Consider the following 25468-nt stretch of genomic DNA (forward strand, 5'->3'; position numbering starts at 1 on the left):
CGCACGACGAGGTCCGGCGGAGGCGTCAGCGCTCGCGGCGGCGAAACTCGTGCAAGCACGGTGGACGAAGAGCGGGGCGAGAGCGCAGAGGCGGGAGCACTATGCGCGAAGGTAGGAATGCGAAGAAGAGAAAGAAGAAGGGGGCAAAGAAGAGAAGGAGAGAGAAGATGGGCGAAACTGGCCGTAACACGTTTGCTCCTGCGTTCCGCGACGGTTCGTCACTGGCCGCTACGTGGCATAGAGATACACGCGAAAAGAGAAGGCCACACGAAGGCGCACACGGATGCGAAGCGGTGAGTGATCTCGTAGCTGTGCATTAAATGGGCGCGCAGGGTCAATACGAAGTGACAACCGACACCGTCGACAAATGGGCGCATGTCTCGAAGGTGCACGGAACCCGATATATTCTCGACTCCGCTGAGGAGAGACTTAATGACTAAGATACCGAGAAGATGCCGGAGAATGCCTATGAAAGGTAGAAAATCTAAATCCCAGCAAAGATGCCGATTTAAGCCAAGAGCTGAGAAAGTTAAACCCTATCCAAAGATACGGAAACCGGCATGGTCTCCAGAGATAGAATCCGGCGTACTATACCAGCTTCGGGGACTAATGTTAATGACCCCGCATGCCAAAGGTATGCCATACCGGATGGTCTCACCTTCAAGATACCTATTTAATATTCATACCGGAATAAAAGATAGAGCTTGGCTATAGCTGTTTGTGATCCCAAGAGGGGTATACCTGGAACTGTGGAGAGATACCGCGCACCGGAAGGAAGAGTATGTCGGCTGACTGGTCAAAGATTCCGTCAGGAGCTAAAGGACAAGGATGAGCTAAGCAAAGTAGCTTTAAACACGAAGGAGACAAAGAAGAGGATGACGGTCAAAGGCTTCAGGACGCTGGCCTGAAGGCTGAAGAAGACCCTGCACATCTGTGATGCCAGTAGCTATAAAGTATCTTAAAGTAGCTGAGTTCACAAAGATCCCATTAGGTTTCTTGTTCTCGTAGTCACCCTCTCCTTGGCGCAGCAGAGGGCAACCCTTTCTTCATACTGCCACGATTCAAGAGAAAACTGACTGTGGGAGACTCAATGAACATGGAGGTGATCTAGAGCGAGTTCGTCCTTGTGTCTTAGGCATAGATGCATGCTGGATAGCGGTCTATGTACTTTGTCGTAATGCCCTGATTAAATCTCATAGTGATCATCATAGTGATAAAATTGTTTCTTGTTTTCAAAATAAAAGCTCTAGCACAAATATAGCAATCCATGCTTCCCTCTTCGAAGGGCCATTCTTCTACTTTTATGTTGAGTCAGTTTACCTACTTCTTTCTATCTTAGAAGCAAACACTTGTGTTAACTGTGCATTGATTCCTACATACTTGCTTATTTGCATTCATCATATTACTTTGTTATGACAATTATCCATGAGATATGCATGTTGAAAGTTGAAAGCAATTGCTGAAACTTATATCTTCCTTTGTGTTGCTTCAATGCCTTTACTCTGAATTTATTGCTTTATGAGTTAACTCTTATGCAAGACTCATTGATGCTTGTCTTGAAAGTACTATTCATGAAAAGTCTTTGTTATATGGTTCAGTTGTTTACTCGTTGTCTTTACCATTGCTTTGAATCACTTCATTCATCTCATATGCTTTACAATAGTATTGATCAAGATCATGTTGGTAGCATGTCACTTAAGAAATTATCCTTGTTATCGTTTACCTACTCGAGGGCGAGTAGGAACTAAGCTTGGGGATGCTTGATACGTCTCCAACGTATCTATAATTTCTGATGTTCCATGCTAGTTTTATAACAATACCTACATGTTTTGTTCACACTTTATATCGTTTTTATGCATTTTCCGGAACTAACCTATTAACAAGATGCCGAAGCGCCGCTTCTCGTTTTCTGTTGTTTTTGGTTCCAGAAAGGCTGTTCGGGCAATATTCTCGGAATTCGACGAAACGAAGACCAAACATCATAATTCACCGAGACGGACCAGGGCACCAAAGGGGAGCCGGAGAGGGGCCAGGGGGGCTCCACACCACCTGGCGGCGCGGCCAAGGAGGGGGGCGCGCCCAGGTGTGGGGAGCCCACCTTTGGCACCCCCTCGCGCCGCCTCTTCGCCCGTAAGACCCCTCGTGACCTAAAACTTTGAGACGGATCGACGAAAACTCCAGAAAGACTCCAGGGCGCCGCCGCCATCGCGAAACTCCAATTCGGGGGACAGAAGTCTCTGTTCCGGCACCCTGCCGGGACGGGGAATTGCCCCCGGAGCCATCTCCATCGACACCACCGCCATCTCCATCAACGCTGCTGCTCCCATGATGAGGAGGGAGTAGTTCTCCCCCGAGGCTAAGGGCTCTACCGGTAGCTATGTGGTTAATCTCTCTCATGTACCCCAATACAACAATCTCATGAATTGCTTTGCATGATTGAGATCCATATGATGAGCTTTGTATCGCTATTAGTCTATGTGCTACTCTTGTGATGTTATTAAAGTAGTCTATTCCTCCTCCATGATGTAATGGTGACAGTGTGTGCATCATGTAGTACTTGGCGTAGGTTATGATCATAATCTCTTGTAGATTATGGAGTTAATTATTACTATGATAGTATTGATGTGATCTATTCCCCCTTTCATAGTGTAATGGTGACAGTGTGTATGCTATGTTAGTACTCGGTCTAAATTGCAAAGATCTATTATGCTCTAAGGTTACTTAAATATGAATGCTGAATGTTGTGGCGCTTGTTAACTCCGGCTTGAGGGAGCTCTTGTAGCCCTACACAATGAATGGTGTTTGTTATCAAACAAGAGCATATGTAGCACAAGTGAGGAGAAGTTATTTATTTATTATGTGATCAATGTTGAGAGTGTCCACTAGTGAAAGTATGATCCCTAGGCCTTGTTTCCAAATACCGCAAACATCGCTTGTTTATCTGTTTTATCGCATCTTTACTTCCTTCAATATTACCACCATCTATACCACCTGTGTTTTACTATCTCTTCGCCGAACTAGTGCACCTATACATCTGACAAGTGTATTAGGTGTGTTGGGGACACAAGAGACTTCTTGTATCTTAATTGCAGGGGTTGCTTGAGAGGACTATCTTTGACCTCTACCTCCCTGAGTTCGATAAACCTTGGGTGATTCACTTAAGGGAAACTTGCTGTTGTTCTACAAACCTTTGCTCTTGGAGGCCCAACACTGTCTACAAGAATAGAAGCACACGTAGACATCAGTCTCCGGTGCCGGACCAGGGTCGTCGTTTCTAGCCGCGGCAGAGCCTGTGCACATCTTCTCTGACTTCCAGCCATCTCCATTGTCTGCCATGATGGAGGTAAGGGGAAACTCCTCTGCTCTGCTATAGTGTTAGATTCATGTTGGTAAAACTAGTTGGGTTCTATAAGACCGTTTATAATGCATAGATCTTGTTTGAGTAGACCGACCATCTCCAGCTTGTGCATCATGCCGCAGAACTCATCATTTGCATACAAGCTTGGATCTTGACGGTGCACAAGAGAGCAGTTAGGCATGTTGTTTTTCCTCCTGTCATGTACGGTCCTATGTTACAACAAGATCAGGAGAGGATGTCCAACCTAAACTACATCTACAATTGCAACGATGCAGAGGCTATCCAGATGAGAAGAGCCCCTTTCTATGCACTTGTGAAAACGTTCAAGTCTAGAGGACTGCTGGTTGATAGCATCCACACCTCTATCGAAGAACAAGTCGCAATGTTTCTTCATGTCGTGGGTCATAACCAGAGGTTCAGGGTTATCCATAGCACGTACAGGCGATGCACGGAGACTATCTCTCAGTACTTCCAACAGGTGTTGTATGAAGTTTGGGAGCTCAGAGGTGAAATGATCAAGCCAGCATCAATGAACACACCACCCAAGATCAAGAACATCTACAAGTGGTTCCCGTATTTCAGGGTGAGTACAAAGTCATGTTCATTCTACTTATCAGATGTGTGGTACTATCACAAACATGACGGTATGCTAATTGTTTGACAGGATTGCATTAGGGTTATTGATGGTACTCATGTGACTGCAAAGGTGCCGAGATCAATGTTTGCAACATTCACTACACCAGCCAGAACGTGCTAGCAGCTGTGGATTTCGATGTGAGGTTCACGTACGTGCTTGCTGGCTGGGAGGGTTCAGCTCATGACGCAAGCATCCTGTCCGACAGCTTGTCAAGGCTTGATGGGTTGCAAATTCCTGAGGGTAAGTTCTACCTTAGAGATGCTGAATATGCATGCCGATCTAGTATTCTACCTCCCTTCGGGAAAACAAGGTAACCTCAACAAGTTTACTACAAGGAACCAACCTCAGAATGCGAAAGAGTTGTTCAATCTGAGACACTCAAGCCTTAGAGTCACTATTGAGAGGGCCTTTGCTGCATTGAAGAACAGGTTCAAGGTCATTGCCCGTAAAACCGTTCCACACTTTTGACACTCAAGTAAAGCTGGTCCTTGCTTGATGTATTCGAAGAAGAAGAAGAAGAAGAAGAAGAAGAAGAAGAAGAAGAAGAAGAAGAAGAAGAAGAAGAAGAAGAAGAAGAAGAAGAAGAAGAAGAAGAAGAAGAAGAAGAAGAAGAAGAAGAAGAAGAAGAAGAAGAAGAAGAAGAAGAAGAAGAAGAAGAAGAAGAAGAAGAAGAAGAAGAAGAAGAAGAAGAAGAAGAAGAAGAAGAAGAAGAAGAAGAAGAAGAAGAAGAAGAAGAAGAAGAAGAAGAAGAAGAAGAAGAAGAAGAAGAAGAAGAAGAAGAAGAAGAAGAAGAAGAAGAAGAAGAAGAAGAAGAAGAAGAAGAAGAAGAAGAAGAAGAAGAAGAAGAAGAAGAAGAAGAAGAAGAAGAAGAAGAAGAAGAAGAAGAAGAAGAAGAAGAAGAAGAAGAAGAAGAAGAAGAAGAAGAAGAAGAAGAAGAAGAAGAAGAAGAAGAAGAAGAAGAAGAAGAAGAAGAAGAAGAAGAAGAAGAAGAAGAAGAAGAAGAAGAAGAAGAAGAAGAAGAAGAAGAAGAAGAAGAAGAAGAAGAAGAAGAAGAAGAAGAAGAAGAAGAAGAAGAAGAAGAAGAAGAAGAAGAAGAAGAAGAAGAAGAAGAAGAAGAAGAAGAAGAAGAAGAAGAAGAAGAAGAAGAAGAAGAAGAAGAAGAAGAAGAAGAAGAAGAAGAAGAAGAAGAAGAAGAAGAAGAAGAAGAAGAAGAAGAAGAAGAAGAAGAAGAAGAAGAAGAAGAAGAAGAAGAAGAAGAAGAAGAAGAAGAAGAAGAAGAAGAAGAAGAAGAAGAAGAAGAAGAAGAAGAAGAAGAAGAAGAAGAAGAAGAAGAAGAAGAAGAAGAAGAAGAAGAAGAAGAAGAAGAAGAAGAAGAAGAAGAAGAAGAAGAAGAAGAAGAAGAAGAAGAAGAAGAAGAAGAAGAAGAAGAAGAAGAAGAAGAAGAAGAAGAAGAAGAAGAAGAAGAAGAAGAAGAAGAAGAAGAAGAAGAAGAAGAAGAAGAAGAAGAAGAAGAAGAAGAAGAAGAAGAAGAAGAAGAAGAAGAAGAAGAAGAAGAAGAAGAAGAAGAAGAAGAAGAAGAAGAAGAAGAAGGAGGTTGTGGTAACTAGCTATGTTACCATAACATCACACTTTCAAAATAGAATAAGTCTACAAGCTAATTATTATACCCATCCATGATGAAGGTAGTAACATAGAGTAATATCATGCATATGACACTACTCTATGTTACTCCCCAGTATAACTAGTTTTAGCTGACAATACCAGCGCAGATTTAATTAGGCGTGTGCGTTAGTGGGGACAGGAGCCGTCACTCTCACATTTGCTATCGCTGCCACGCAACACTGACAGCTGCCACGCAACACTGACAGCATGGCTAGGTCTGATATGCGTCGTCATGTACACACGTCAAACCTGTGGAAGATATCTGCAAAGAGGTGCCATCTGCAAATCATTCTCTAGTGCAGTGGATTCTTACGGCTTCGTTCCCCACCGTTCGTTCTTCAGTAAGGAAGAACTAAAGAACCATCATCGTCTTGATCTGTTCGTTTCCATGGCTTTGCCAAGCTAGCTACAGTCTCCCGTACCAATTTCAGATTGGCTCGGCATCAAAACGATTCCCTGCATACAGATCTTGAAGATTGGTTTGCCCCCAAAAGGGAAATGCGTTTTCATCCCAACTTTCCATGGAGTCTGTGCAATTGTGCATCCCTGATTGACTTGAGCATCATCAATCGCCCCCTCTTTTTCATAACAGAGTCTTGTATCCATGCATTGCCTCCAAGCAACACCCCACGGTGCTTAGCTCGTGTTAAATACTGCCATGGCATCCACTGGCTATAAATACGAGGCACGTAGTACACTTGTAAGTTGTAACCATCAGCCAGTAATCATTCACCCGGGGAAGGAGAAGAGTGTCCTGTACTGGGACTGGGAGATCGATAATAGCGCGATGGGGAAGAACGGCAACCTGTGCTGCTTCTCCTTACTGCTGCTGCTTTTTGCCGGGTTGGCATCCGGTGATCACCAGGTTCTGTTTCAGGTACGCATTTCGACTTGATCTGTGTGTTTTGGTTCCGCGGCGAAGAGAATCTGAGCTCAAGAGCTTAATTAACCATGAGAATGAGGATCTGTTGATGGCGTCCTGCTGCAGGGGTTCAACTGGGAGTCGTGGAAGCAGAGCGGCGGGTGGTACAACATGATGATGGGGAAGGTCGATGACATCGCCGCCGCCGGAGTAACGCACGTCTGGCTGCCGCCGCCGTCGCACTCAGTCTCCAATGAAGGTTTCCTCCTGTTCCTCCCTCTTCCCCAAGATTAATTCGTGTCTGAACATCAGAAGCAAACAGAAAAAATGGGGAAGGAATAACCGGAGTGGAGAACATGCTAACTTCGATTGCAACGTGCAGTATGATTTGCCATAGTCGTTTACCTAACTGTAAACATAACTAAGTTCGTGTTCAATCAAGTTCTTACATCGCTTGATTGGAATGATTGCGTGATTTGCGCATATGAGTTATAAGTTAGATTGTAACTGAGTTTTTTTTTCAGTTGCAAGTAGAGTAGCAACCGAAACTTTTTCAGTTACAAGTGGAGATGCAACTAATAAAGTTATTTGGGCTGTTAGATTTCTTTTGTGATTGATGCTAGTCATCATGTTGCAACTGAGATTTGATGACATCACCTGATTAAGAACAAAGTTAGTTCTCAATGGATTGAGAAATAGTCACTGTCGGGCCTAGCTCGGGAGGTTGACGGCCCCCTCTTCGTTGCTGGCAGAGGTCAGGTCCCCGCGGCGGCAGGCTCCTCTCGCGTCCATGGCGGTGGCTCGGCTGTTGGAAGCGAGCGCAGCGGATGGCGACGCTCTGGTAGCTATGCGCTCAGGCAGGGAAAATTCCGTGAGGGCGCGGGCTTCGGCGCGCCCGTCGCCTGGAGTTTAGACCAGGGGCCGCGGCCCCCTTTCTCGAGCCGTTCCGCGCCTCCTCCGCTAGATCGGATGCCTCCGACAGCCCGTCGATCTTGCAGCGTGAGTCCCCTCTTCGCCCGACATCCATATCTGGTGTCAGCGCCAGCCGTTGTGGCTGCGGGCCGCCCTTGATTTTGGAGGAGTTCTGTCACCGAGTGATCTGCATGGGATAGACACTGGTGAGGTCGGAGGTCGTCTAGTCGGGTGCAGGAGCCTTGTGTTGGTTGTGGCATCGGTGCTCTGTTGGGGTCCGGCGGCCCGAGGAGTTTGGTTTCCGGGGTGGCGGCCACGGTTGGTGGGAACCTTGCTGGTTGGCGGGCGAGCCAGAGGTTCGGGTGCTGGCTAGTGGAAATGGTATTACGAGAGATGTGGCCTCGTCGAGCGATTCTCCGTGGCAGCAGTGTGGTCGCTGTTTTGGCGGTGCTCCATGCCCTATGCGGGAGGTGGAGAGGTCTTTCCGAGAAGAAAATCTTGCTCGGGTCTTCCCGAGACGCGACATCGACATCGGTCGATGGACGTTGTCCCCTTCTTGAAGCCGTCGTTGCGTCTCTTCCCGGCTATCCTAGGTGCTCCGGGCGAAAGCCCAAGATCCTCGGATTGGATGGTGGTGGCGCTCTTGCGTCGCTCTCTTCTTGAAGACACTGCCTTGGAGCTCACGGCGTGCGGCTCTCTGCTGGTTGGGTGGTGGAGGTGCGAGGCTTCTTCGGATGGCGTTGTCTCTTCATTTGACGTTCTTCAGCAGTTTGGTGTGCGCTCTACTCCTTCGTTGAGCTTCATTGGTGTTGCATCGTGGTATGTAAGCACCGTTTCGGTTCCTGGTGGTGGTCGGTCTGTGGTGGCGTCGCCTGCGATGGGGAGGGTTGTCGCCAGCGTGCGTGTTCGTTGGCTCGCTCGTTGGGTGAGCTCCGGCCCGACACTATTGTTGTCAGTTTCTGTCCCGAGTCTATGTACTCGTTGTAATAGCCGTGCCCATTGTTCCCTCGTAAGTTGGGTTCAGCACTTTGTACCTTATCGTGGGAAGTTATTAATTTAATCTTTGGCCTATTATCTAAAAAGAATATAACAGTACATGCATACACTACAGGTTACATGCCTGGTCGTCTGTACGACATCGACGCGTCCAAGTACGGCAACGCGGCGGAGCTCAAGTCTTTGATTGCCGCGCTCCATTGTAAGGGTGTGCACGCGATCGCCGATATCGTCATCAACCACCGGAGCGCCGACTATAAGGACAACCGCGGCACGTACTGCCTCTTCGAGGGCGGCACCTCCGACGGCCGCCTCGACTGGGGCCCGCACATGATCTGCCGCGACGACACCGTCTACTCCGATGGCACCGGAAACCTCGACACCGGCGCCGACTTCGCGGCCGCGCCCGACATCGACCACCTCAACGACCGCGTCCAGCGCGAGCTCAAGGAGTGGCTCCTCTGGCTCAAGACCGGCCTGGGCTTCGACGCGTGGCGGCTCGACTTCGCCGGGGGCTACTCCGCGGCGATTGCCAAGGTGTACATCGACGGCACGTCGCCGGACCTGGCCGTGGCCGAGGTTTGGAACACCATGCCGACGTGCGGAGACGGGAAGCCGAACTACGACCAGGACGCGCACCGCCAGAACTTGGTGAACTGGGTGGACGGCGTGGGCGGGGCCGCGTCGGCGGGCATGGTGTTCGATTTTACGACCAAGGGGATCCTGAACGCCGCCGTGGAGGGTGAGCTGTGGCGGCTGATCGATCCTCAGGGAAAGGCTCCAGGAGTGATGGGGTGGTGGCCGGCCAAAGCCGTGACCTTCGTCGACAACCACGACACCGGCTCCACCCAGGCCATGTGGCCCTTCCCCTCCGACAAGGTCATGCAGGGCTACGCCTACATCCTCACACACCCCGGCACGCCATGCATCGTAAGCAAACCACCTTCAGAGCTCACTCTTATTCAGCCACGACCATTTCTTCAGGTACTAACATAGCTGTTGTGCCGATTATCTGCGTGCAGTTCTACGACCATTTCTTCGACTGGGGATTCAAGGAGGAGATCGCGGCGCTGGTGGCGGTGAGGAAGCGCAACAGCATCACGGCGACGAGCGAGCTCAAGATCCTCATGTACGACGGTGACGCCTATGTCGCCGAGATCGACGGCAAGGTGGTGGTGAAGATCGGCTCCAGGTACGACGTCGGGTCCGTGATCCCCGCCGGGTTCGTGAACTGCGCCCACGGCAACGACTACGCCGTCTGGGAGAAGACCGGCGCCGTGGGAACCCTGCAGCAGAGCTGAAGCCTCGGCTGATCCACCTTCGGATCGAGAATGGTTTGAAGTACAGGATTTATTTTCTGCTATACACACGCCGATACGAGTAGCTATGATTAATGATTTAACTATGTATACGGTAGTAAATAAAAAAGCGAGGAGATGAAGAGGAATAAGAGGGCAATTGCGCCGTTTTTATGGTTCGATGAACTGTACACAATCAAATTTACTTTCTACTTGGCTCAACAAAATGTTACTTTGTACCGGACATTGAGTTATCTTTTGTTGGATGCTTCTGCATAAAAGTGTTCAGAAAAATAAAAAGAACGAAAAGTTCAATAACTATTCACTTGGGTGCAGAAGTTTTGACAAAAAAAAGTAAGTTCAGATCGTTTGTCATTATCTTACTACGCATGCTGAGTATATGATGAACATACTAGGATGAACTATATGATTTAAATGCCTTTTCTGACTCCTAAAAGAACAAGATGAGTCAAAAGTTAAGCCATCCTCACCAGATACTTCAACTAATCCAAACAAGAGCAATGGAAGCCGCAACAGCTACCAATTATTAGCGCTTGGCTACTGCACATGCTAAGGCTTTGAAAGATGAGGTATATTCGATTCATGAACATATCATAATGATATCAAGGTTCCAGTATTAAACATGGCGGGATGTCAGGCGGTAAGAAACAATAAGCCAATGGTTTCTCTGAGGAATAATAAGAAAAGTTGAGCCATCCTCGGTATATACCCATATAGTGCCATTAATCCAAACAAATCCAGCAATAGAAGCCACAACAGCGACCAATCGTCAATTTATTATGCTGCAAAGCATTGCCTCAAATAGGCAAATACGCACTATTTTATTGCTTTGTTACATTGCATCCTATACATTGCTGGAGAAACCCAGGAACATGAAGATTGCATTGCAAGTGGAGGAGCAGGCAGGGGCTCTACCAAAGGAACATGATAACCGTTACACAGCCAGTGGAAAAGTGCAACATGTCCAAGGGGGCAAACCGCGCCTCCATGGAACTGCCCGTTGCCGCTGACAAACAGTGGAATCACCATCTGGAGCCTCGGAAACCAGGCGAGGCTACTCCTATGCCAGTATTTCCGGAAGTAAATGGATTACATGCCCCCACATTTTGCCACTTCACCTCCAGGAGAAAAAGAGATAGGTTTTACTTGGGACGCTTGCGGTATGGGTACAGGATATCATCCACCGTATCTTTGACATATGTCCCAACTTTATTCATGTTCCTAACCACACCATTGGCCACGAGTCCAGCATTTCTCTGGAATCTGCAGGTTCAGTTAAAAAAATCGCCATTTGTTAAATTTTGATGAAAACCTATGGATTGAAGCAGAGTTTGAACAATAACAGAAACGCACTTGGTTAGGAAATCATCTCCTGTCTGCCCAGGTTTATTTCCACGTGCTTGAGTATTCCCAGGTTTGTTTGCATGTGCTTGAGTATGCCCAGGTTTCAATGCATTTGCTTGAGTAGCTGCAGAATTATCCAGATAAGTAAAATTTCAAGAAATAATCACGCTGAAGTCTGGATACATGCTTTCTTTCATGAAGAGAAAGTCTTATTGACCAACGTGTAAATAAGTTCAGTTTCATGCACATTGGAGAGGTATACTTTTCCAAGTGATAGGATTGTTTCAACTAAGAATTCACAATGGATGTTAGGATCCAGTTCCTCCAATCATCACAAGAAGTTAGTTAAGCTACAATTTCTGATGCTCTATTACAGTGAGCATTTTCTGTCTACTAAAGCAACATAGACTTTCAGAACCACATTTCATGGATTTGAATCATGCAATAACCAAGGATGCAACACCAGCATAACCATTCATTTCTTCATTAAGCTTAGTTCTCAGTTCCAACTAACTTCCGACGAGGCCTCAAAGTGGGTTTCAAGCATATGCATTGTAGGGCCAATAACTCATTACATTCTACAGGCAAGGCAGCTGATTCATTCTTAAGAGAAATTTAGTTTATTACACTGCACCTACAGTACAGAGCCACCGAAGGCAAGCTTAACAAGCTGAGAACCTCTGGCAGTGGTATAAGCCATACCTTTGGGGTTGCTATCATAGAATTATTATAATACATGGCTACAGACGTGTCAGGCAAATAAAATAAATGTTTTCTTTACCTTCTTTTCTAAGGTGAGCTGGAGCTTGGGCTGGTGCTTGTTTAGTTGGGGCTCTGTCTGCCAATAGCTGCAGGGACACATAATTTATCATTTTACATAAACTAACATACGATGCTCATCGAAGCAGTTTCAATACTAATATTAAATAAATGCTAAGGAAAAGATCAGGAGTACTGTGATTGAGAAAAGAAGAGAAGTGTGATCAACTCACAATTGTAGCGAAATACAGTATGCAAATTTTCATGAACACACCAACCATTTTTTACATAATACTACAGAACTAGGCTTGGATGCTGAACTATTTTGTCATCACAAATCAGCTGTCAATCATATTTTAGGATATGCCTGCTACCAGGAGTCTAGGACAATCCATACAGCATGCACTAGCAATCCATATTGCTTGCTTGTGAACTGATAAGTTACACATAATTTCAGTGCAATAACATGCTTAAGAAAAAATACCTCAACACCAACGCAAATAGGCAGCTCTGCATGCTTCTCTCCTTTTCCGGGAGGATTATCCTTGTCATCTAGGTATATGGAATATCCAGCGCATGCATATTTGAAGTTGGAAAGGTGGCGACCTTCTTGGATAGCTCCCAGCTCAATTTCTCCGACCATGCGATCAGGAACTGGTAGTCAAGCAGTTATAAATTACAAAAATCAATTGAGGGCAGGTGGTCAAATTGAGTCAACTGTCGGTATTGATACCAAGAGACATCAAATCTATTTATACATGGTACAAAGGTGACATATCGTGATATGAAGCAGCACTTATGCAGAGACTATCACAATTCACACAGAAACCCCAAATCCGATACAAAGTGACATAAAAACTTTCTTGCACTGCCCTGGGGAGTGAACAAACAAACCCTGTAGTAGAGAAGAGTTTGGCAGAAGCTTCACGGGAACAATATGCGCAGAGTTATCAAACATGCTAAACATTCTATGATCAGTAACCTACTAGACTGATTGCTAGAGATCTTATTTGGCACTGATGTTATGCGTTAATCTGGGATGCAGTACCTCTTTGGACTATTAGCTGGGTTGGACAGTTCGGCGCTGATTCTAGTTTTCCATTTGTTTGGTTGCAAACTTTGTCTGTTTTCGTTATGCGAGTACCGGGAAATGGGGAAACCCGTTTGGGAAAGAGATGGTTTGCTAGAATCACCAACAATATATCAGTTTGAAGTTTTCAGATGAACCTATGATCTGAATAAAGTGCAATTTTGTCAAATTCTGCATAAGACAGGAGTTGCAACCAAGTTGATTAATTTCTTCACGGCGTGTGGGGAACGGGCATCCCCTATCTGATGGCAACACAGGAACCCTATATCTGTATGCCTCCCCATGGTTAGTGCGCGTGTGCATCACCGCAGAAACCGAAATCTGGCGCAAACCAGAGAGCTCAGCAAAAGCTCAGGGAGCCAGCCTAGATGCCGTGGCTGAACCATGAACAGGAGAACCCTAGCCCAACTACGACCCTAAAACAAGCATCAAGCAATCGAGATGGAGAAGGGTAGGTTGCGTTAGCGCGATTCCCTGACCTTGGGGGATGGAGCGGGTGACGCCGAAGCAGACGGGGCCGCGCCCTTTGGACCGGAGCACCGACGAGTAGAAGAGGCAGCCCTTGCACGACCGCCCCTTCACCAGCCCTGCCCCCTTCACCACCTCTGCTCCAGCCACCGCAGTCGGCGGCGCCGGCGCCGGCGCCGCTGCCGCCGCGCCCTCCCCTGCCGCCGGGACCCCCGCCGCGCCGGCCCCGCTGCCGCCGCCGGCGCGCTCCATATCCGCAAACGGTCAGCAGGGGCGCCGCGTCGGCGTAGTTGTTAGTTGATCTGGGCCGCGGGTTCTTGGAGAGGGAGGAGGGCTTCGCCTTCGAGGTGCCGCCTCTGGTTTTTATTCAGTCGGAGGTGTTTGGTTTTCCATTTCGTTTTGTGCACTTGCCAGAAACTTTGCATTCGGTTTCATAAACTTTCATCAGGGCTTCTTCTTGTTCTCAAAGACAGGTTTAGTGGCATTATTTGTAGATTGAGCTGTAGTTGTAATTCTGAATAAGATACATCTGTAATACTTGTGAATCTGAATCGAAATACATATTTATCTATTTGAGAGACCGGCTGCGTTAACAAAATAATAGTTTGCCGATTCAGAATGCGAGGAACTTTTTTTTTTTCATAGAATTACTGTCCATGAGAATGTGAGAGTATCGAACTATTCCCTTGGCAGGAAAAGAAAGAAGTCATGTAGGAGGTTGTATTCAGCTTGGGCAACACAACATCACCAACACATAGTTTAGTGATAAATGTTAGTGATGACCAATATTTACAGGGAGGCCAAGGAACATAGTTCCTGTACAAATAAGTGGAATATACAAGATTAATTTACATGTAAAGAACGGGCATGCTTCTCGGCAGATTTATCATGCCGGGTACATCAGGTGCAACTACGGTACTCATCATGACTGGAAGAGAGTGACGGTTGCAATGTATCCATTTTTCATCACCTGTTGATCAGTAGAAACAAGAATTGCAATGTTACATCTGAGCGGTAACAAAGTGGTGATACAGTTTGTACCAGAAAAGAAAGTTTGTGGGGCCAAATAAGAAGTAACCACCTCAAAAGCGATATTTTGGTATCCGTACACCAAAGTTGATCCAAATGGATTATTCATGGAGCCTTGCGTCTGGATTGCTGCTCGACCGCAATCACCAAGGATCTCCTGATACAGTTGTATCAACACACATGCGTCAGTTAGAAAAGAAGCGTGGAAATCAAAAGCAATAATATGTTACCATTACCGAGAAACAACATTACCACTTACACAATTGTTACACAACTGCAGCTAAGATAAAAATAACTGTAGCGCTCAAGTAAAAGAAAGATGACACTTTTAGCAAGGGAGCATTAGCCATGATCTGAATTTATTTTTATTTGTATGCTGTTCAATGAAGCATCAGTGAATCATTTATTTGCATGCAAGTTAAATAAGTTTGGCATTCAACCTTTTTTCATGAAGGCAGTCATTCACCATTTGAAAAGAGGGATCTATCTCATAAACCAATCTATAGGGAAAAACAAGTTTGCATAGAGGAAGCACAGTAGAGGAAGCACATAATGAAATGGCAACTCAAAGTAAAGTTCATTGTTACAATCTACATGGCCATCCTGGCAGCGTAAACTCATGGTAAAAATCATACCTTGACTTGTTCCCATTTTGTACGAGGTGTTATGCAATTCTTTGAAACATTACCAGGCTGCTGTGTCCCTTCACCTGAAACAAACAAACAGTTTATTAGTAACAATCTCATCACCAGCAGACAAACTCTACAGCGACCAGTTCAAACCTTCAGCATCGTAGATAACAAAGTTGCATTTCATGTACGAATTGAAATCGGAATGGCCAGGGAAGTTTGTATGTAAAACAAACTTCTTTATCCTGTGTGTCTGCACCAGAACAAAAAAAATCTCAGACAAGCATTCTGATTGAACCTCACAAAAGAAATGTTGCCTGAACGCTGAAGTGTGAGGCACAGTTATATACTATAAAAGCAATCCATACCTGTCCATCAAATAAGATATCTATACCACGCGAGAAGTAATTATAGAAATAGTCTCCACAAAGAGTAGTCCGGGGCCGGAGGTCCGATGCAGAGTGTATTACCATTTGGTCAACCTAGCATAAGAGCACAATATGGTAAGCTTTACAGACGAGAATGTTGTATAGACTTCTTACTGCTTAGGATTTTAGTTTTCCATTATATTGTTCTTTCGATAAAAAAAAAAAGCATATATCACAGAAGAGTTGCCACGTATCAAGAGGTAAAAACTCGTTTGTATATAAAATACTACTATTACAACTAAAAAATCAGAAAACTGCTTTGTCTTAAAACTGTGAGAAGAGCATTCTTTTGCAAGTACAATTCAAACCTCCCAGAGCAATATTCAAGCGCCTGAAATCTTGTCCAACCATGACATTTGACATGCTCCAAGCACACTTTTTCACTTCATTTGATCAATTTTCCACATTGTTTTCTACAAAGTACCAACAATCCCAGGATCTAACACCTAGTATGGTAATATTGAGATGTTCTCGGATCTCTTGGGCCACATATTGAATCGCCTGAGTGCATAGAATAATTTGTTGTACACCGATCTTCGACTTAACAGGATAACTCTGTCTACTCTAGCATGTCGAGGATGTTAGCTTTCTTTTTGTGCCTTATAGGATAAAATATGGAGACCCAAATGCATGCTTCCAATGAATCCACTAGAAAATATGCATACCATGTAATTTAGCATATCTCATGTGTAGCAATTGAAAGGTTAATATGTCATAAACCTCTATGAAAATTCATATTCCAGTCATCCAGTAATAAACATCATCGTAACAAACAGACCTGCTTCTGGTGGATACCACACGGACGACCCAACTCAGTCCAGATATCCTGCCAAAGATACAACGTCATATAAGAAACCCTTAAAGAATGATTCAGAAAAGAAAGAACAGAAGGTACAATGATTTGCACCTGTGGTGATGCTCCAAAAGGAATATGTTGACCCCCGATAGTGAACCAAAGCTCTTCACCAAGCTGAAAACAAGATAAAGCTGTAAAATGGTTTGCTCCCGTAATAAAGATATTCAAGAGAGCTTATATGAATACATATATATATTCTCATATGCGCAAAAGACAGTACTCCCTCCAGCCCTAAATACTTGTCACAGGTTCAATGAATCTAGACACATTTTAGCCTACATTTTTGCTAAATCTGCGACAAGTATTTAGAACCGGAAGGAGTATAATTTTTTGCATGACACATGGACCGGCAGCTGTTCAGCATGCAAGTCTCCATTTACTTATGGCTTATCGGTTTATACACCTTATTAGAAACTAAAAGAGAGAAAGCGCTTGTTTGGGTGTGGCTAGGATTGGCAGTTGTAAAACCAAATGCATGGATTACTGAATTATGAAACAGGAAAATTTCTGCCACTTTCTACAAGATAAATAGGCTGGAAATATCACCGATGAATAGGCAATGTACCTTTGCATGCACTTCCTCCATATATAGACTGCCAGATGGTAATGCAGGCACCACTGCCTTATCCATCAACGACCCAACCCCAACCTTGCTATCAGTTGAGCTATCATATATAGATACCCGGCAAGTAACAGGGGTTGTTCCATCGGAAAATTCCAGGGGCAAATCTGCCACTGCAATTGCAATAAGGCAGCTGAGCTGAAATGCTAAGAATGATACGTACACAGACATGAATGTGACTATTTGTCAGTATACCTTCCCCATTGTTGAAGAAATTTGTATATTGGCCAGGAATAGGGAATGCAAATGATAAACCCTGCAAAAGCTTGTAAGTTAGACAAAACCAAGCAGAGCAAGAACAAAGAACAAAACTTTTAAAAAATATAAATCAAAGCCAGGGCTATTTATCATGACGTACTGGATAGAAGAGGGTATAAATGCCCCTGTCTTTATCAAATATGCCTGGAAAAGTCGGACCAAATAGTGCATAAACAGACACAAAGGTGGCTAACGTGGATGGACCGCTGAAAGAAGAAAAGAGAGAAGGAAACTATGAGTAACATAGCACATAGCCTTTTGATGAGTGGTTAAGACAAAAATGAGTGGCCATGCCACATATAAGTTCCACTCAACCCAAGGGTGCTTGAACATAGAACAGCGATACACGAATGCCTGCAAGCACCTCACCCAATCAAAGACGTCGCGTATCTCAATTGCAGTCTCTTAACATCAAAAATCTCTATTAGCCGGAGCCTCTGCAAGAGAAATGAGAAGAAAACTTCAAAATCTACTGAGCCGCTGAAGGGCAGTAAATAAATTTGACCAATCTCATATGTAAAGCCTGTAACTTGTTTCTAAACCACGTTCTTCAAAGCAACTTCTGCAGAATTCAAATTACTATGACACTTACAAATTAAAAGGATTTGCATTGTACATTCTAATTTTTAGAAAATAAACCACCCTAATTTGGTTACATAAAGTATAAACATTTCACTACATTATTCGACATCAACAAACAAATACTCTTTTACACATGATTATGTAGAAGGCGGTGCCAAGGATTAACACGGTATAAAGGAGAATCCACGGATGTATGACTGAACTAGCACAAGCATACCTGCGACCAAGGATCGAAGCGTAAATGAAACCCGTGATCCGGAAAGCTTATGACAAAGTCCAACTTCAGGGGCTCCTGAAATCACAGAACAGACAACACCATTGAGTTGAGCTTAATTTGGTGGCTCCGGTGACACATCAAACATGGCTGCCCAACACGAACCTCATCGAAGTACTTCACGTGGACAACATCGTAGATGTTGGGTTGGTGCTCTATCTGGGCAAACGCATCCGAAATCGGCATCCCTGCACCGATCACCGAAGCTCTCGCGTCAGAGGCGACCGTAAAAATCAAAACTTTTAGCTAAGCGGTTGCTTCAAGCACAGGTTTTTCTCCCCCTCTTCTAGCGTACAAACCGGAATACAAGCAACCGCCGGGTCCCGGATTCGTATCCCACCGAGGCGCCGGCGGCGGAGGGTTAGGTAGGGTTGGGGGGTTGGGGACTCACCGAGGGTGAAGGGGCCGACGCCGACGCCGGGGCGGAGGTCGAGGGTGACGGCGCCCATGGCCGTGCCCTCGCAGCGCCGCCGCACGGGCACCGTCGCCGGGGACGGCGACCCGGCCGCCGACCCGGGCCCTCCCCCCGCCATCGCCGGTGATCTCTGCGCCTGCATCGCGGGGTGGACCGGATTATTCCTCTCGTGCGGGGTTTGATCCGATTGGGGTTCGTGTGGGCTTGCGTCTGCTCCAATTCCTTCTACTACTCGCCGAGTACTAGTTTAGCTTAACGAGATGCCAACGGCACGCGAGGCCGTGTTGTCAGCGACAGTGCCGACGACGTGGGGCCCACCTGTCTGTGAGGTTGGCGCCGGCTAAAGTTAACACTTGGCAAGGTCGGGGTTGCTTGTGCTTAAGTTTTGCTTCCTCCTAGGGATTTTCCACATCGTGGCCTCATGGTCATCAAATGTTCAGAATCTTCCTCAAAAAAATATGTCTTCAGAAAATGATCATTCACGGGCTGATTGGTTGCTCGCACCGAAATTCCCCGTTTCTTCCTTTGGCCCACTAGATGACGTATGAGGTGAAACGGAGGCTAGGCATGTTTGTGCACACGTTTGTATGCCAACCAAATTTCATCGTGTAGTTTCGGCCAACTAATTGGTTGGCAACAATGTGCGCTATGCTGGCTGGCGAGGGAAGAATCGGTTGTTTGGTTATGTGCTAAGCAACGATGTTGTTACATAAGGTGCTCTTACCTCTAACTAGCTATTACCAAGAGAGTAGCAAGCGCTCAAGATAACATACATACTTAGATAACTGCACCACATAATCACCATTGGCAAGGCTTACAAACACTACCTGAGAAGAAGCAAGAAGTTACAGGACGATATAAGCCCATAGAACCCCTTGATCAAAAGCAAGGAAGTTCCAGGGCGATATAAGCTCGTAGAACCTCTTGATTAAACACCAGAATGTCTTGTACGCATAAGTTTAGAAGTACCACTACCACTACAGATGGACAAAATAAACAGGCAGGTAAAAGGAGGGTCGTCGCCGCCGCCTAGCCGTATCGGGGCAGGTGTAGAGCCTGGTGGTGGAGCAGTCGGCCTTGTAGATGATCATCTTCAAGGAGAAGGCATGGAGCTTGAACTCCACGACGTCGCTGTAGTGGAGATCTGATGGCTCCCAAGTGCAGGAGATCAATTGTAGTATTTTTTAATAAAGAAAGGTTATCGAACCCACGAGGAGCTGAAGGTATTGGTTAGCAAAAATAACAAAAAAATCAGTAATAATAAAGTAACGGTTTTGGTGTTTTGGGTATATAGTTTGCAATAGAAATAAAGTACGGAAGTAAATAGCAAATAAGTAAATGCTCTCGATGAGAGAAAAGCCCAATCCTCTATGCAGCAACAGGACAAGCTCAAGTTTGTGTGCTTATATGAGACAAAAGTTCCCGAGGCAGCATGGATTCACTAGCATCTGAGTTTTAAACAACATGGTAAATATCTTGTCAAGCTTTATTCAATTAGGGGCGGAGCCTTAGTTAGGTGCAGCCATAAGCATGTGCAAATACACCCCTTATGATGGGTCCTAGAGCTATTTTCATGTGCAAGTATAGGAATCATTAAGACATAAATGTCACATCATAGCCATAAGATTTAGGGTCCCCGACATAAACCCCTCTAATGCAACCCATAGTGTTGGAAGATGGTTTCTGTCATTTCGATCCCTCCAACACTAATGCATTACATCAAAGTGCAGCCCTATGAGCCCATATAGGTGAAGTAATATCTAGTCGATGTTCGCATAAAACCATCATAGAACAACATAAAAGATAGAAAACTTGACCAAATACTCATTGCACATCATATAGAATCGTAGCTAGATCATCCTATACCCTCAGGAACGTGGGGAACTACTCACAAGTGACAAACATGATATGGACCAGAGGCATAATGGTTCCAACACAATCTGAATATATAATCTCCCACCAAATAATGACAAAGTACCAATCATGAACATGCAATAGCACTAAAAACAATATCTGGGGTTCAATTCAACACAAACTATGAGGGGGATGACGTCGATCTCGTAGATGGAGATGCTGGTGATGATGGCGCTGGTGGAGATGTTGATGGAGATGCCTCCTCCCAAGCCAAGGAGGACTGAGGATGTCGATGGTGTCGCTTTCCCCTTCACCGGAGGCACCGGTGCAGCATGATCTGCCCTCTCCTGGAGTAGGAGAAGACTTTCGCCTCCGCCGCCACCTCAATAAATCTTGGGAAAAATATGTCTTAGGTTTTGGGGCGAAACGGAGCGTCTGGAATAAAAGGGGGCGAAACGATGCCCGAGGTGCTAACGGGCATGGGTGGCACGGCCAGGAAGTTGGGTCGCGCCACCTAGTGCCGTTTGCACCCCGTGGCCCCTCTCACATGATTATGTCGCTCCCTGCCTTCCTTCGGGTGAAAAACTGATCATGTATTTTTCCCTCAAATTTTTGCAATCTAGAAAGTCCTGAAACAAATAAAATACGAAAAATGAGGTTTTCCGCCTCCCAGGAATTAAATACCAAAGAAGGGGACTTTGTAAGAAAGTCCAGAAAATCATCTAAAAATGCATAAATAACAATGTATGAAGGTAAATACCAATGAAAACTAATCCTATATGTAGCAATAATGATGATGCAAAATGCACGTATCAAGATCGTACTTGTAGACCACCTGCGCCCAGTTCCGGCTGAAGACCACCTGCCTACCATGGTAGGTGACCTGCTCCCACTCGTCGCAGAACCGGCAGGCAGACAAGGTAGACTACGAGGCAGTGGGATCTTGTTCCACTCCTATAGTGCATCCTGGAACCATGGCGACACAACGAGCATGTGGAGGTCGTCCGTGTTGAGCTGCACATAGAACCTCCACTGCATGAGCGACCTAGCGATGTGCCCCAACTTAGGCTGGCGGCCGACGATGGGAGGTAGCATCAACACTGCCTTCATCCTCCTTGGCACCACTGGCTTCAGAGCGCCCGTCCACCGGTTAAGGACGATGTTGCCCTGGTAGCCAGGTGGAGGGAAGCACCCTTTGCCCACCCTGTCACACTCCAGCTTCACGACCTAGTGAGATAAGAAACTTCGTGTAAGTGGCATGATAAAGAGCTATGGTAGTGCCAATGTGTTGATCACCATCCAGACCATGAGCAGGAGAATGATCAAGAGCTATGGCAGTGCCAATGTGTTGATCACCATCCAGACCATGAGCAGGAGAATGACCAATAGCTATGGCAGTACCAGTGTGTTCATCACCATCCAGACCATGAGCAAGAGAAGAGCTATGACAGTGACAAAAACAATGTGTTGATCACCATTCAGACCATGAGCAAGAGCATGACCAACAGCTATGGCAGTGTCAATGTGCTGTGTTGGAGATATGCCCAAGAGGCAATAATAAAGTGGTTATTATAATATCTTTGTGTTTATGATAAATGTTTGCATACCATGCTATAATTGTATTAACCGAAACATTGATACATGTGTGTTATGTAAACAACAAGGAGTCCCTAGTAAGCCTCTTGTATAACTAGCTTGTTGATTAATAGATGATCATGGTTTCGTGATCATGAACATCGGATGTTATTAATAACAAGGTTATGGCATTGGATGAATGATATAATGGACACACACCCAAATAAGCGTAGCATGAGATCAAGTCATTAAGTTCAACTTGCTATAAGCTTTCGATACATAGTTACCTAGTCCTTCGACCATGAGATCATGTAAATCACTTACACCGGAAGGATGCTTTGATTACATCAAACGCCATTGCGTAAATGGTTGGTTATAAAGATGGGATTAAGTATTCGGAAAGTGTGAGTTGAGGCATATGGATTAAGAGTGGGATTTGTCCATCCTGATGACGGATAGATATACTCTGGGCCCTCTCGGTGGAATGTCGTCTAATTAGCTTGCAAGCATGTGACTAGGTCACAAGAGATGACATACCACGGTACGAGTAAAGAGTACTTGTCGGAAACGAGGTTGAACTAGGTATGGAGATACCGATAATCGAACCTCGGACAAGTAAAGTATCGCGTGACAAAGGGAACCGGTATCGTATGTAAATGGTTCAATCGATCACTAAGTTATCGTTGAATGTGTGGGAGCCATTATGGATCTCCAGATCCCGCTATTGTTTATTGCTCGGATAGGAGTCTCGACCATGTCCGCATAGTTTACGAACCGTAGGGTGACGCGCTTAAGGTTCGATGTCGCATAAGTAGATTCGGAATATGAGATGGAGACGAAGTTTGTTCGGAGTCTCGGATGGGATCCAGGACATCATGAGGAGGTCCGGAATGGTCCGGAGAATAAGATTCATATAAGGGAAGTTGATTTCTAGGTTTCGGAAAAGTTCGGAATTTTTCCGGTGAAAGACCAGGAAGGTTCTAGTTAGAAGGTTCCAGAGGGGTCCACCATGGGCCCCACGACCTAGGGGGGCCAACATGGGCCAAGGGGGTGCTGCCTTGCCCTAATGGGCCAGGCGCGCCAAGCCCCAAAGGCCTAGGCCGGCCACCCCTTAGGGTTTCCCCAAACCCTAGGGGGGATCAACTTGGGGGGTAAATTTCCCCCCTTCCCCCTTTGGGCCGCCGGCCAAGGACTTGGAGGAGGGCCCAAGGCAGCCCTGGCCGCACCCCCCCTATATAAAGAGGGGAAGGGCAGGGGGCGCAGCCCTCCTTCACCCCTGACTCTCTGGTCACCCCCTCTCTCCTCCACCATAGTCTGCTCGGCTTAGGCGAAGCCATGCAGCTTTTCTTCTCCACCACCACCACCACGCCGTCGTGCTGCTGGGATTCCGAGGAGATCTACCACACCTCCGCTGCCCGCTGAAACGGGGAGAGGACGGGCTTCATCGACACCGTATGCACGACCGAGTACGGAAGTGCTGCCGGATTGCAGCACGGACGATCGACTACATCAACAACGAGATCTAATCTCGTAAGCTTTGGAATCTTCGAGGGTTAGTCTCACATCCTTCTCAATGCTTCGATCTTGGTAGATTAGATCTTGCTTCTTTCTAGATTGGATCTTGGTTTTTGTTCATGTTCACGGTAGAAATTTTTTGTTTTCCATGCAACGAACCCATCATGTTGATCACCATCCAGACCATGATCAGGAGCTATGGCAATGCCAATGTGTTGATCACCATCCAGGCCATGAGTAGGAGCATGATCAAGAGCTATGGCAGTGCCAATGTGTTGATCACCATCTAGACCATGAGCAAGAGCATGATCAAGAGCTATGGCAGTGACAAAAACAATGTGTTGATCACCATTCAGACCATGAGAAAGAGAATGACCAACAGCTATGGCAGTGCCAATGTGTTGATCACCATCCAGAGTTCCAGACCATGAGCAACATCATGATCCAATGTGTTGATCACCATCCAGACCATGAGCAAGAGCATGATCAACAGCTATGGAAGTGCCAATGTGTTGATCACCATCCAGGCCATCATCAAGAGCATGATCAACAACTATAGCGGTGCCAATGTGCTTATCACCATCCAGGCCATGAGCAAGAGCATGATAAATAGTTATGGCAGTGACAATGTGTTGATCACCATTCAGACCATGATCAACAACTATGGCAGTTCCAATGTGTTGATCACCATCCAGACCATGCCCAAGAGCATGATCAACAGCTATGGCACTGCCATGCTCAATCTTGCCACATCATAAGCCAAATGTACAATAGCATTGTCCAGAACTATGCAAGTTTTATCCCCATTTCCCAATTTAGGGGGAGCAATCATTTCACACCCCGACAAATGTGTTGCCAAAATTGGGAAATCTACAATGCGCATGCAACACCTCGACAAGATACCCTAGTGGCGCATGCATTTTAGCCCTAACGGCGTACTGCCATTCGCGGGATATTGCACAATCATCGGAGGTTACCGAATTCGACCAAACCCTAACAGCTATCTAAATCTACGGGATTATGCGCGTACGTAGGAGAAATCTGGCGACCATATTGGCACATGAATGCTCTGAAATCTGGACCGACCTGCCGGAGCCTAGGCAGAAGAGGAGGCCCTGTTCGACGTGGCCGCCGGAGGGGTTGTAAAACCCCCTACCAAATCGGCGAGGCTAGGACCTGCGAACGCAGGAGCCTTGGTCGATGCAACGCTATCTCGACCGCTTCCCGACATTGATGACGATCCCCCCGTCAGATCCATCACCTCGGAGGCTATCGTCGACTTCGTCGTCGTCTTGGACCGCAGCCTCGAATAGACCGGGGAGGGGGCCTTCAGTGCGGCTACGAGGTTGCCTACCTCGGCTGCTAGCTGGTCTAGTTGGCCCACCGCCCAAACTTCATGCGGAGACTGTTGGAGATATGCCCAAGAGGCGATAATAAAAGTGGTTATTATATTGAAGGAGATATGCCCTAGAGGCAATAATAAAGTGGTTATTATTATATATCTTTATGTTTATGATAAATGTTTATATATCATGCTATAATTGTATTAACCGAAACATTTGTACATGTGTGATATGTAGACAAACAAAGAAGTCCCTAGTATGCCTCTTAACTAGCTTGTTGATTAATGGATGATTAGTTTCATAATCATGAACATTGGATGTTATTAATAACAAGGTTATATCATTGTATGAATGATGTAATGGACACACCCAATTAAGCGTAGCATAAGATCTCGTCATTAAGTTATTTGCTATAAGCTTTCGATACATGGTTACCTAGTCCTTATGACCATGAGATCATGTAAATCACTTATACCGGAAAGGTACTTTGATTACATCAAACGCCCTCTGCGTAAATGGGTGGTTATAAAGGTGGGATTAAGTATCCGGAAAGTATGAGTTGAGGCATATGGATCAACGAGTGGGATTTGTCCATCCCGATGACGGATAGATATACTACTGGGCCCTCTCGGTGGAATGTCGTCTAATGTCTTGCAAGCATATGAATGAGTTCATAAGAGA

The 25468-nt window shown here is 45.7% G+C and overlaps 3 protein-coding genes across 3 annotated transcripts; 1 reads left to right on the plus strand and 2 right to left on the minus strand.

The window, feature by feature from the left end:
- The first annotated feature begins 5926 nt into the window (after positions 1 to 5926).
- LOC124697102 (alpha-amylase type A isozyme-like) lies at positions 5927 to 10040 on the plus strand. The gene is made up of 4 exons (XM_047229738.1): positions 5927 to 6534; positions 6646 to 6778; positions 8543 to 9357; positions 9450 to 10040. The coding sequence occupies exons 1-4, from the start codon at positions 6316 to 6318 to the stop codon at positions 9726 to 9728; spliced, it is 1446 nt and encodes a 481-aa protein (XP_047085694.1). The 5' UTR covers positions 5927 to 6315; the 3' UTR covers positions 9729 to 10040.
- A 450-nt stretch (positions 10041 to 10490) lies between these two features.
- LOC124697111 lies at positions 10491 to 13761 on the minus strand. The gene is made up of 5 exons (XM_047229751.1): positions 13419 to 13761; positions 12334 to 12503; positions 11872 to 11938; positions 11100 to 11214; positions 10491 to 11009 (listed from the first exon to the last, which is right to left on the minus strand). The coding sequence occupies exons 1-5, from the start codon at positions 13657 to 13659 to the stop codon at positions 10889 to 10891; spliced, it is 714 nt and encodes a 237-aa protein (XP_047085707.1). The 5' UTR covers positions 13660 to 13761; the 3' UTR covers positions 10491 to 10888.
- Positions 13762 to 14082: 321 nt separating this feature from the next.
- On the minus strand, positions 14083 to 18642 carry LOC124684060 (PHAF1 protein At3g51130-like). Its single transcript, XM_047218466.1, has 14 exons — positions 18477 to 18642; positions 18191 to 18273; positions 18029 to 18103; positions 17599 to 17666; positions 17330 to 17435; positions 17167 to 17227; positions 16915 to 17084; positions 16401 to 16463; positions 16272 to 16319; positions 15434 to 15547; positions 15219 to 15318; positions 15072 to 15145; positions 14489 to 14593; positions 14083 to 14377 (listed from the first exon to the last, which is right to left on the minus strand). The coding sequence occupies exons 1-14, from the start codon at positions 18640 to 18642 to the stop codon at positions 14330 to 14332; spliced, it is 1281 nt and encodes a 426-aa protein (XP_047074422.1). The 3' UTR covers positions 14083 to 14329.
- Positions 18643 to 25468: the final 6826 nt, after the last annotated feature.

The sequence above is a fragment of the Lolium rigidum genome, chromosome 1 (genome assembly GCF_022539505.1).
Source record: "Lolium rigidum isolate FL_2022 chromosome 1, APGP_CSIRO_Lrig_0.1, whole genome shotgun sequence".
In the NCBI taxonomy this organism is placed as follows: Eukaryota; Viridiplantae; Streptophyta; class Magnoliopsida; order Poales; family Poaceae; genus Lolium; species Lolium rigidum.

Coding starts and splice junctions, on each gene's coding strand:
- LOC124697102 (XM_047229738.1), top strand. CDS start 6,316: ATGGCATCCACTGGCTATAAATACGAGGCACGTAGTACACTTGTAAGT. Junction 6,535..6,645: donor ATCACCAGGTTCTGTTTCAG/GTACGCATTTCG, acceptor GTCCTGCTGCAG/GGGTTCAACTGGGAGTCGTG. Junction 9,358..9,449: donor ACCCCGGCACGCCATGCATC/GTAAGCAAACCA, acceptor ATCTGCGTGCAG/TTCTACGACCATTTCTTCGA.
- LOC124684060 (XM_047218466.1), bottom strand. CDS start 18,642: ATGCAGGCGCAGAGATCACCGGCGATGGCGGGGGGAGGGCCCGGGTCG. Junction 18,104..18,190: donor ACGTGAAGTACTTCGATGAG/GTTCGTGTTGGG, acceptor CTGTGATTTCAG/GAGCCCCTGAAGTTGGACTT. Junction 16,320..16,400: donor CTTTTGGAGCATCACCACAG/GTGCAAATCATT, acceptor TATCTTTGGCAG/GATATCTGGACTGAGTTGGG.
- LOC124697111 (XM_047229751.1), bottom strand. CDS start 13,659: ATGGAGCGCGCCGGCGGCGGCAGCGGGGCCGGCGCGGCGGGGGTCCCG. Junction 12,504..13,418: donor CACCCGCTCCATCCCCCAAG/GTCAGGGAATCG, acceptor CTTGACTACCAG/TTCCTGATCGCATGGTCGGA. Junction 11,939..12,333: donor CTATTTGCGTTGGTGTTGAG/GTATTTTTTCTT, acceptor GTGTCCCTGCAG/CTATTGGCAGACAGAGCCCC.